At 36.6% G+C, this 12,034-nt stretch overlaps 1 protein-coding gene across 1 annotated transcript in view; it reads right to left on the reverse strand.

The window, feature by feature from the left end:
- Positions 1 to 1,298: 1,298 nt before the first annotated feature.
- LOC150089717 (uncharacterized) overlaps positions 1,299 to 12,034 on the reverse strand; it is a 100,461-nt gene continuing 89,725 nt past the window's right edge. Inside the window, exons 4-5 of the mRNA XM_090368759.1 lie at positions 9,544 to 9,708; positions 1,299 to 1,528 (exon numbers count right to left, since the gene is read on the reverse strand). Coding sequence (XP_090224885.1) covers positions 1,345 to 1,528; positions 9,544 to 9,708 — 349 coding nt within the window. The 3' untranslated portion in view covers positions 1,299 to 1,344. The remainder of the gene's footprint in view (positions 1,529 to 9,543; positions 9,709 to 12,034) is intronic.

Raw genomic sequence — 12,034 nt, forward strand, 5'->3', positions numbered from 1 at the left:
GTGGGCTTACAGAAGACACAACTGAAGAAATGCTCTGGAATCAGATATAGTAGATGAAATTGAATCAAATACAAACATAACCATAGGGGGTATTACTACAAACAAAAAAAAAATTGATAAGTACTACAAAAGTGGAGTATTATTGCAATGCAAGGTATTGAAACAGTTTCAGAAAATTATGCAAAACTACATTATAGTCATGACAGAAAAATATAGCTATTATTACATTATTTTTTTCAAATAAAGTAATGAACTGTGCTTTCATTTTTAAAAAATTTTTTTATCATTTTTAATTTAAAAATTATGCAATTCTGATTTTGATTTTATTTTTGAACAATAATCCTGCTCTAATGTTCAGCTATAAAATAAAAATAAGGAAAAAAAATAATACACATAGTTTTGCAATCCTCCAAATTCCTCAAAAAAAATTGATCACTGTATAAAAATCCACTCATAAACGGGTGAACTACTGCTACAAAAGGCCCACCTCAAATGCCATCATGCAAATATCATGCAGTGAAGTTTTTGGTGCACACCTTTTGAGTAGAGTACAGGAATTTAATTCCTGGGGTATATTATTTCATAATCAAACATGCCTGAAATGTAATGCAATGCATATATTACCTAACTTGTTTTGCTATCATCACTGAGTTTAATTTTACCTCAACTATTTGTAACTATAGTCAGTCCCAAAGCGAAACTACAAATTTAGTTTTCCCTCCCATGAAATTCTCAAATGGGACCCCTTTTTAACCACATAGCCCTCTAATACTTCCCCCACTCCTCTCCTACATGGTGTGTAACCATGCAGTATGGTAGCTTTGCCACTGTCCAGTCCTCATCCATTTTATTTTAGCTTTTATGCTAATAACAAAATTTATTCAAATTTTGAAATTCTTTAAAAACTATAATTATAAAACTCCCGAAGGTAAACTTAATACTGCTATAAGATTCCCTAAGATACATAAATTTTGTGAAACATTTGTATAATAATGTGAAAAATAAAAGGACGGATATGTAGGGTAGGAAATAATTTTTCCCTGATTAGTAAATGCTGATAAACAAAAACTGAAACACAATATATATTTGTTACTGCCGAAATGCAATGAAAGCCAGACAGTGGAAATCACAGGCAGGGCAACTGAAGAAAACATATTTGGATAATATACACAAAGCTTGCATGAGCAATTGGTAGTTTGAATATTTTGATTTTCAACATCTATATTCGGATATATTTTGAATCCAAATTACAAAAGACAGGAACTGATTGATGATATCATCTGGTACAAATCGTGTGATTTAAGAAATGCTGAGAGGTGATTGGGAGGGGTGCTTTGTAGGGGCTTAGTTTTGGTTGGAACGTGTTAGTTGACAGACACAGCAAGATGGAATGAAGAAATTTTCCGATGATGTACCTTGGCCATCAGCATCTAGAGAAAGTAATTTCTTTTTGATGAATTTTTGTTGGCAACGACCTATGTAGCCAAAAGGTAATGATATTCGGCTAGAACAAGCTTGACCTGGTGACCTACAAGAGAAAGAATCCAGCAGTTAGATCCAGTATGTAAATGTCATATGCATATACTATTTGAATCAATAGTCTAAGCAAAATGACCAAATTACATTGGACAACAAATTTTCACTTTTTTATCTTTCCTCCATGAAATACAGCATTCTTTATATATTTTTGATGGTAATCTGGTCATGAACTCAAATTTTTGTCTAGCACCTGAATCTTAAGATATACATAACAATATATATCATGTATACAATCAGAATGATAACACTGTATGTATGAAAATTGAAAATGAGAAATCAGAAAATGATATTATATATGACCACATCTTACCTTAACATTTAAATTTCTTGACTGACAACTGGAATTTTTAAGTGTCTGGTGTTTCTGTGATCAAAATCCAATAATAGTCTAATTAACACATTTGGGCAAAGGTAAGAAAGCAACACAAGAACCATGAGAAACTTGCCTGGCAAACTTGTTTCCCACTACCGCAGTTTCTCCTTGCATTCTCGGTAAACATGATATATGTTATCAGTAGTGGCAGTAGAAGTTGATAATGATGTATTGATTAGTTTTTTCTCATTATTAAAAGCAGATTATTGGAGTTAACGAGTAATGCCTTCACGGCTGAAATTTACTTATGGGTACACCCTCCAGACTGCCTCATGGGGGGTGTTTATCCCTCACAGGGGTGTTTATTCCTCCCCTTCCCATTGTTTTAAAATAGGAAACGACTTCTACAGATGGTGTGTGTTATCAGTAACAGCAACAGAAGTCATTTTCCTATTTTAAAACAGCAAGAAGGGTGAATAAGCACCCTAAGACAGGCAGTCTGGAGGGTACACCCTTAAGTAAATCTCAGCCCACTCATGAACTCCAATAATCTGCTTTGAATAATGAGAAAAAACTAATCAATGCATCGATTTCAACTTCTACTACCACTACCGATAACATGCACCATCTGTTTACGGAGAATGCAGGGAGAAACTGCGGTAGTAGGAAATGAGTTTACCTGGTAAAATTTCTCGTGTTGGCTTTTTTGCCTTAGCCCATATTTGCTTTAAATCTTCCCCTGATGTTTTTCCATAACTGCGATTTCATGGTGGAATAATTCTCTATACTTATTACATCACCAAAGTTTGCTGAGGAGAAATCAATGTGAGAGTTAAGGAAAGTGAATGTTCAGTGACATGTTGCTTCTTTTTTTTTTTTTTTTTTTTGGTAGTTGTTGGCGCATCGGTTTCTGTGGCCATAATGCAGGTTTTTGCAGTACTTTGATCCAAGCCCGAGGCGGAATTCAAACCTGCGACCTTTGGGTTGCCAGGCAGGCACTTTACCCACCTGGCTAGCCTGGTCAGCGTGACATGTTGCACAATCAGATTTGCCTGTTATAAATGTTCAATTATAATTTCATAACCTGCACTCCCATTTGTTTTTCTTAAGAAGTTTTCTGCAACACAATTGAAAGATTTCCAAGTATTAGAAAGTCAAAGTTTATTACAGGATTGTGTTAAATTTTGACCCTATCCTTAAATAGTTTTCTAATTTGTAAGGCAATGGATATACAGCTAGGCCTCGCATAAAGCGAGTTCGATTAACGCAACATTCAGTTAACGCTATTTGAAAAATGATACCACTTTTCACTTTACACGATGCAAATTTCCAGTTAACGCAATCTTTTTTTTTTTATGCGATAGTTGAAAAAGATTTGAATCGCGCATTAAGCTTACCACGAGTCGTACAGTCAATAAACAAATGTTTGCCTGCTGCCCCCTCGGTGTGTTCCATCAACCATCGGAAGAAGACGTGTTTGTCTCCTGCTAATAAAGTCAATGCAGACTTGCATTTAAAAATTCAAATTTTTCATCTGGCTCATTTAAAAATTTGAATTTTTAAATGAGCCAGATGAAAATGTTATCGCGAAGGAGATAACGGTAAAAGAATTACCGTATTTCCCCATGTATAAGATGCACCTTTTTTCGAAAAATTTGGGGTCTAAAAACTGGGTGCGTCTTATACAGTGGTTGTAGATTTTTTTTACTTGCATTTCCCGCTTTTTCGTGCTTGTTGTCTTTGTGCTCACTGTTTTGCACTTGTTACCGGTATATTAGGTTACGTTTTGCCATGTTCTGCCCAGAAATGGCTCAGAAAAGATTTTCGCACAGTGCTGAATTCAAGTTAAGTGATCCACAGTTTGCAAAAGTGAATGGAAATCGTGCTGCTGAACGTAAGTTTGGTCCTCCTCCAACTGAGAAAACAATCCAAGACTGCCTATGGGAAGAAGAAACCCTACTGAAAATGCCAAGGCAGAAGAAGGCAATTAGAGGCAAGTCAGCAAAATGGCCTGATTTAGAGAGGGAATTGAAGATATGGATTGAACAGCAAAGGGCATTTGGAATACCTGTTTCCACAAAGATGGTTCAGCATGAGGCAAGAAGAATTGCTGATGAAAAAGAAGTTACTGATTTCAAAGGAGGACACAATTGGTGCTTCAGGTTCATGAAACGGAATGGACTAAGCATGCATACACGCACCAGACTTGCCCAAAAGATGCTTGAAAGCTATGAGCAGAAGGTCTTGAATTTAATCGTTTTGTCATTGAATGTCGGACGACACATCAGTTTGAGTTGGACAGATTGCAAATATGGACAAAGACCCCTTCAATTTGATGTCCCAAGTAACAGAACTGTTGATAAGAAGGGGGTGAAAACTGTAACTGTGAAGACAAGTGGACATGAAAAGAGCCATTATACAGTTGTTCTAGCTTGTTGTGCCGACGGAACCAAGCTGCCTCTTATGCTGATTTTCAAACGCAAAACAATGCCAAAAGAAGACATTCCTTGCGGAGTGATTGTCCACGTTCATGACAAGGGTTGGATGGATCAGGATGGGATGAAGATCTGGTTTGAGAAAGTTTGTAGCAAGAGACCAGGTGGGCTCTTACGTAAACCTGCCCTATTGGTGCTTGATCAGTTCAGGGCGCACACAACAAAAAATACAAAGAAGATTGCTGCAGAGCAAAAAACAAAACTTGCCGTCATACCTGGAGGCTTGACATCCCAGCTCCAACCACTTGATGTCAGCTTGATTAACAAACCCTTCAAAGCTGCCATGAGAGACAAATGGAACCAATGGATGAAGTCTTCTGGGGACAATTTGACACCAGCAGAAAGAGTGAAGAAACCAACTATAGGAGAAGTTTGTACCTGGGTGAAAAGATCCTGGGATAATATCGAGATTGAGATCGTTGTCAAGTCATTTAAGAAGTGTGGCATTTCAAATGCCATAGATGGAACTGAGGACGAGGCAATATATGAAGACAGTGATTCGTCATCAGACACAGACGAGGACAAGCTAATGGATGGGAGTTTTGACAGTGATGAGTTGTATGAATTTTATGATGAATAAAACTTGAGTTCAATAACTTTATGTAATACATTTTTTTTCAAATTTCGGGCCCCAAATTTAAGGTGCGTCTTATACATGGGGAAATATGGTAGATGAAATCTTTCGTATCGCATAGAACCTCAAACGAAAGGTTTGATGTTCTTTGCGACATTTATTTTGCCAGGGCCCAGAGAAGATTGTTGTCGGCTATCGGAAATTGATTGATGAAAAGAGAAAGTCAACACTGTTCAAATATTTCCACAACAGTAATTTCTTCATTGTGTATTTTATGTCAGAGCTTCCCAAAGTTTCTCGGTTCACAGCACCTTTAATGTCTCAGTAATTTTTTCAAGGCGCACCCAGACCAAAAGAAATACCTAACAGTTTCGTTTAGTAGAAATGTATAAGAAATGCTGAAACTGTGAACTACCTTGAGCTAGTAGTTCGCGCGGTGTCCGACAGATGTCGAGTATCGCTGTGTTTCCCTCGAAAATTTAAAATATTCTGCGGTGCACAGTTTAAGAACCGCTGTTTTATGCAATAAACATTTAATTCCATAATTATTTTCATTATCTTTTACATTATATACAGTTGAAAAGTTATTTAAAAGGTATTTTTAAAATTCTTCATGGACATTCCAGGTCAAGGACCAATTATAATTTGTCCTATTGGTTATAATATTCGATTAACGCATTTCCATTTTGCGAGATGCACTCGCGGGACGAATTAATCGCGTTAATCGAGGCCCGCCTGTACTCTCTTTTTTTGTCTCTGATTGCATGAAATGTGATAGATGAGATGGCTTTAAATTTCTGATTTAAATGAAATAGCTTTAAATGAAATAGCTTTAAATGTCTGATTTAAATGAAATAGCTTTAAATGTCCGATTGCATAGCCATTTAAAGTTATCTCATTCTTTATTCAGGATGCACACGTGTTTACAATCTGCAAGCAAAGGCACATTTGAAATGTATAAACAGTGAACTGACATCATATATTAAATTTACACAATGAAATATAAAAAATCATATTAATTACAGATGTTGATAATCACGATATATATTAAATCAACCACTTAGCTATCATTAACATATCCTATAAAAGTTATGCAATGACTGAACCCTTTTGAACATTTGAATGTTAAAAAGTTTTCAAACCTTTGTTTCAAAGAGTTCAAATGTTTTGAACTCTTTGAAACAAATGGTTCAAATGTTTATCACAAGGCATAGGATTTCTGCAGGATTTCGCACTGCTCCTTAAGGACTCCCAGAAAATAAGTCTTATTAGTGAAAACTTCAGGAAATCTGCATCTATATGAAGCACAATATTAATCTGCCAGCACACATAAAAGACTGTTCTTCCTCTAATTGCATAGGATCATTTAGAGCCCACATGCCTGTATCTGAAAAATCAGCAAAAAATAAATCAAAATTTCTCACTATTTTAATACCATCTTTATTTTAAATCTTTTCTCAACACAACTATGAAATTTCCATTATTGATATCAAAAGCATATATTTTTAAATAATTTTGAAATTAAAACTCCCTTTATACCTGTCAGCAAGCAAAATACATATTTAAAAACACTTCAACAAATGCCTGCAAATGGATACCAACTTATCAGTAACTTGCATGTCAACTGCACAGAAAGATAACACTTCAATGTCATGAAGCTACCAATGCAGTAAAGTGGTGTCATGAAAGCACATCACAGTAACGCCAGTTTGCCATCAATAACTAAGTATAGATGCCAATCAACACATGCATATAATTAGGTTTAATTTAATCATGAATTTTTCATGATTAAATTAAAGTTAATTATTGTACAATAATTAACACTGATTTCTGGTATTTTCAGTGGAGAAATCAAAGAAAACATTTTAAAAAACAGCTAGGAGTTTCAGCTGTTTGGATGGAGTAGGTGAAAAGCACAAACTGCTCAAATATTGTCTGGAGTCTCATCAACCTCATGCACCTAACTTGGGGTTGTTGATAGAAGATGAATCTATTCATAAGATGTAGTCTTGAATGAACTGAATAAAGTGATAGCGATGATCTCAGTGTTCATTTATGCAGGTATCCCATACATTAGGAGAAGAGACAATGCTAGATAGTATCCTGATAGCTGCAATGTAAATTTGATCTCACTAATTCTAGATGAAAGTCTGCAAACATCTTGGGTTGGTCACCAGAGTACTGTGCTATAAAATTAATGTCCAAGCTATAAGCCATAACCAATTAAGCTATAAGCTTAATGTCCAAGTTTGCAGATGATACGAAGGTTGGCAGGGTTGTTAAGGACACTAATGACAGTACACTGCTACAACAGGATCTATAAACTGCAGGAAGGTGTGGCAACATAAAAAAAAAAAAAAGAAAAAGGGAGACGGCCTCATTGGTTTGAAACAAGGATATACCAAATACTGCTGCTTCCTCTGTGGGTGGATAGTAGTCAAATAATCAGTCCATCACCTTGTTAAAAGTTGACCTTCACCTCAACTAGGCTTAAGGCTTGTCTGGGACCAAGGCCAGTCCTCTCTCAGCACTTCACTCACAGCAAACCAAAGACACCAGGCCATTTAACAGGAGTTGGCCAGATATCAAGATACAAATGTGATTGTGCACTACATACGTGTGAATCACTCACATGCCATACCACTTTATGCATTAGCTATTTGGTCCTTTGCACCTGGCATATACTTGACAAACAACCTTGGCACTCAATATTGGATCTGTCAAAAGCATGCTATTCTTAATACAAACTTAGGTATAATCCCATGAAAAGAGCAGATCAATACTTCACCAAACATATCAGATACAAGACTTCAGTTATAGCTTGGACACAGCATAGTTTTGTTAAGTGAAAGTCTTGCCTGACCAATTTGATTGGATACTATGACAAAGGAACTGGATGCAAGGAATAACTTTAATATCATATATTCGGGTCTTAGAAAGGCTTTTGATACTGTTGCACATGGAAGACTGCTGAACAAATTGGAGCAGTGTGGCATTGGAGGCAAATTGCTGCTATGGATAAAGGGATGGTTGAGTGGGAGAAGACAGAGAGTGGTAATCAATGGACACTGCTCATCGTGGACTAATATTATTAGTCGAGTCCCCTCAGGGTTCAGGTTGGGTCCATTGTTGTTTTCTGTATTTATCAATGATATCGATGATGGTATATCAAGCTTAATGTCCAAGCTTGCAGATGATACGAAGGTTGGCAGGGTTGTTAAGGACACTAATGACAGTACGTTACTACAACAGGATCTATAAAAGTTGAGCAGATGGGCTGAGAGGTGGCGAATGAAGTTTAACATTGACAAATGTAAAGTACTACATATGGGAAGCAGGGAAGCAGTAATCCCAGAGTAACATATCAACTCTGTAGTACTACATTGACAGTGCTAGAGAACAAAAAGGACCTGGGGTAATTGTACAGTCAGATATGAAGTTTTCTGCGCAGTGCAGATGGTCTGCAAGAGTAGCTCATGGTGTCTTGTCAATGATATACAGGAATTTTTCTAGCAGGGATAAGGAGGTGATTATCCCCTTGTATAAGGCAATGGTCAGGCCATACCTTGAGTACTGTATACAGGTCTGGAGGCCTCATTTTAGGAAGGATGTAGAGCTGTTGGAACAAGTACAGAGAAGGGCAACAAGATTAGTGAATGGAACAAAGGGTTGCTCTTATGAAGAAAGGCTTAAGTTTTACAAATTACAGTGTCTAGAGACTAGGCACCTGGGAGGTGATCTGAGTGAGGTATATAAAGCCTTGAATGGTTTTAGCATATTCAATGCTCATAGAATTCTTCCTCTTGCTCAGAATAATCACCTGAGAGGGCATAAATTCAAATTGAAGAAAGACAGATGTAGGATAGATGTGTGGAAGTTTGCCTTTAGCCAGCAGGTAGTTGGTTGGTGGAACAGACTTCCATCCTTTGTTGTGGAAGTTGATAGCCTAAATAAATTTAAGGCTGAGCTGGACTGGTATTTGGAACAAACGGAGAGGTGAAATGGGAGATTTTTTTTTTTGGCTAATGAGCTTGCTTTCTTGCATCATATGCCTCTACTAATGCTAATGTTAATATACTAATCGTACATTTTTCTCATTGGGAGCTTTCCCAATGAGAAAAAAAGCAGTTCATTAAGCAATATTTAAATTTAGAAATTGTAAAATCTAAGGATAAATAATTAGTCCAATTTTTAATATCAAATTCAAAATACCAACCCAAATATGATAATAAAAAAGATCCAGACATAAATTATGTAAAATATACCTTAGTGCATTTAAATTGAAACATCCTGTATATTCAGTATATCACAAAAAAGGACTTTGGATTCTAGAACACCATTCTGGTTTGTCGCATACATCAGTAAGGGCACATATGCTTTCCATTCTTTTATCCTGACAAGTGTTCCATTATGTAATGTCATTTCAAGGCATGCTCAAAGCCATAGGGTGCTAAGAAAAAATTTGAGTTCATATTTGGATTCAACATTTTTACCAACATTAATATAACCAGATTAATTTTTATTTGCAATATTCCTGAATTTTATTTTACAACTATTAAAAATACTGGTCTGATAGAGGTAATTAATGAAATTATTTTGTAAAACAATATTAAGTGCCTTACCCACAAACATCAACACGGATCACTTGCTTGAACCGTTGATCCCGTTCTTGCACATTCACAACAAATTTCCATTCTGACTTATCATTAAGTGCTGCTTTAGGGGAAATGAATGTTGTCCTTACTGGACAGGCCTGTTCTTCTTCTTGCTGCCTTCGTACAATGGCTCTGTTACAATTAAAATAAATGTATTCATATTCACTATCTGACAAATAATCCTCAAAAATTATTAATGATTAATCTGGTTATTCAATACTAATTCAGACTATATTTAAAAACAAGGTGATTAAAGTAAAAAAAAAAAGTTGGTTTTTTTTAATAAAGAAAAGGCTACCGGTCTTTTTATTTTATGTAAACCCCAAACACGAGAGGTGTTTGAACCTATAGTAGTTAGCTGTGCTTGGGTTGGAGGTTGAGAAGACAAAAGAAGATATTTGTTGACATTGGACTTGAACTTCTGTAGACTGTAAATTTCAGGAAATATGTATGAAGGAAGGTTGTTCCAGAAAACAGCAGTTGAATGAATAAACGAGGAATATGAAAAGTTGGTTCTGTGAGTTTGAAGTTGGACAGTAAATGGATGTTGACTGGCGGCGGCACGTGTTCGGACTTTTAAAAGAGAGAGCAGGAATTATAGAAGCCAATTCAGAAGAACAGTGCCCATGGAAGTATCTATAGAAGAGCCATGCAGCAGAAACAGTATGTCTATGAGACAGCAAGTGGAGAGACTCTGTTAGAGATGAGTCATTAATTAACCTAACTGCCTTCTTCTGAATGGAATCAAGAAACCTGAGAGAGGTTTTGGAAGCACCACCCCAGATGTGGGAACAATATTCCATGGCAGGGCGGATTTGTGATTTATACACAGCGAGCAGCTGTTTGCAAGAAAAGTAATGGCAAGAGCGAAAGAGAAAACCAAGTTTTTTAGATGCAGAAGAAGAAATATTTGTAATGTGCTTGTGCCAAGAGAGATTAGAAGTCAGGGTAATCCCCAAAAGAGATATATCATTTTGCCTAGAAATTGGAGTGTCACTAAAGATAAGCATAGGAGCAGAAGAATCCTTTTTGCAAGATATAAGACAAGACTGAGTTTTTGAAGGGTTGAAATCAATTAAGTTGTCTTTGCCCCACTGGAGAATTACCTGAAGATCGGCATTTAAGGAATTGTTAGCAGATTTTCGAGAAGTTGAAGCAGGACAAGATTTCTCAAAATGGAAAGCGGAATGCAATGTGCTATCATCAGCAAAACTATGGATAGGATTTCCAGTCAATGGAAGAAGGTCATTAATATACAAGAGGAAAAGAGTGGGGGAAAGAACTGAACCTTGGGGGACACCGGCATTAGTGGAGAAGTTAGAAGACAGAGAGCCATCTACCATCACCCTCAGTGAGCAATTAGAGAGAAAACTGGATAACCAATTACTAAAAACAGTTGGCAATAAGATGGAAACTTGTTTAGAAGACCTTTATGCCAAACACGATCGAAAGCCTTTGAGGTGTCAAGAGCAACTTCTTGTGTTTCACCAAACCTTTCCATTGAATTAGTCCATAAATGGGTAACATAAGCCAGAATATCACCAGTGGATCGACACTGACGGAATCCATACTGGAGATCGTTGATCAGATGAAAGGTTTCTAGGTAGTTTAAGAGTTGGCTGTTAATTGATATCTCCATTACTTTAAAAAGAGTAGAAGTAATTGCAATGGGATGATAATTGGATGGGAGGGATTTGTCACTCTTTTTAGGAACTGGGTGAATATAAGCAAATTTCTAAGCAGAAGAAAAAACACCTTTGGAATAAGAAAGTGAAAAAAAGGCAGCAAAGAATAGGAGTAAGTTCAGGAGCACAGGATTTGAGAACAAGCAGAGAAATACCATCGGGACCTGGAGCTTTCTTAGCAGCAAGATTCGTCAAAATCCTTCTGACATCCTTTTGATGGAAGACAACAGGAGGTGTTGAATGGAGCGTGTTGGGAATGGTGGGAGGTGTTTTACCAAGATCATTAATACATGAGTTGGAAGAAAAATGGGATGCTAGCAAGTCAGCTTTATCCTTGGCTGAAGTGACAACAGAACCATCTGGCTTGGACAGAGGTGGAAGCAGAGATGGCCAAAAGTTGCGGCCAATAGCTTTGGCAAAAGACCAGAATGCTCGGTTACCATTAGGGCAGGAAGCAAGTTTTCTACTCTTAGCCTGTTCAAACTCTAGTTTGGACTGATTAATAACTGCTTTACAATGTTTGCGAGCTTTGGTGTAGGCAGAAAATGAAACTGAAGAATTAGAAACAAGCCAATTATGATATGCAACATTCTTCTCTTGAACAGCCTTAGCATATTTATTGGAAAACCAAGGTTTAGATAAAGGATGAGATTTTAAAGTGGAGTGTGGGATAAAGGATTCCATTCCTGCAAGAATAATTTCACTGACACAATCTGAGCAAACATTGACCTCAGAAGTTTTGAAACAGTAATCCCACCAAGGAAAAGAAGAAA

Source organism: Mastigoproctus giganteus, chromosome 2, assembly GCF_048544385.1.
Source record: "Mastigoproctus giganteus isolate SK-2022 chromosome 2, ASM4854438v1, whole genome shotgun sequence".
Taxonomy (NCBI): Eukaryota; Metazoa; Arthropoda; class Arachnida; order Uropygi; family Thelyphonidae; genus Mastigoproctus; species Mastigoproctus giganteus.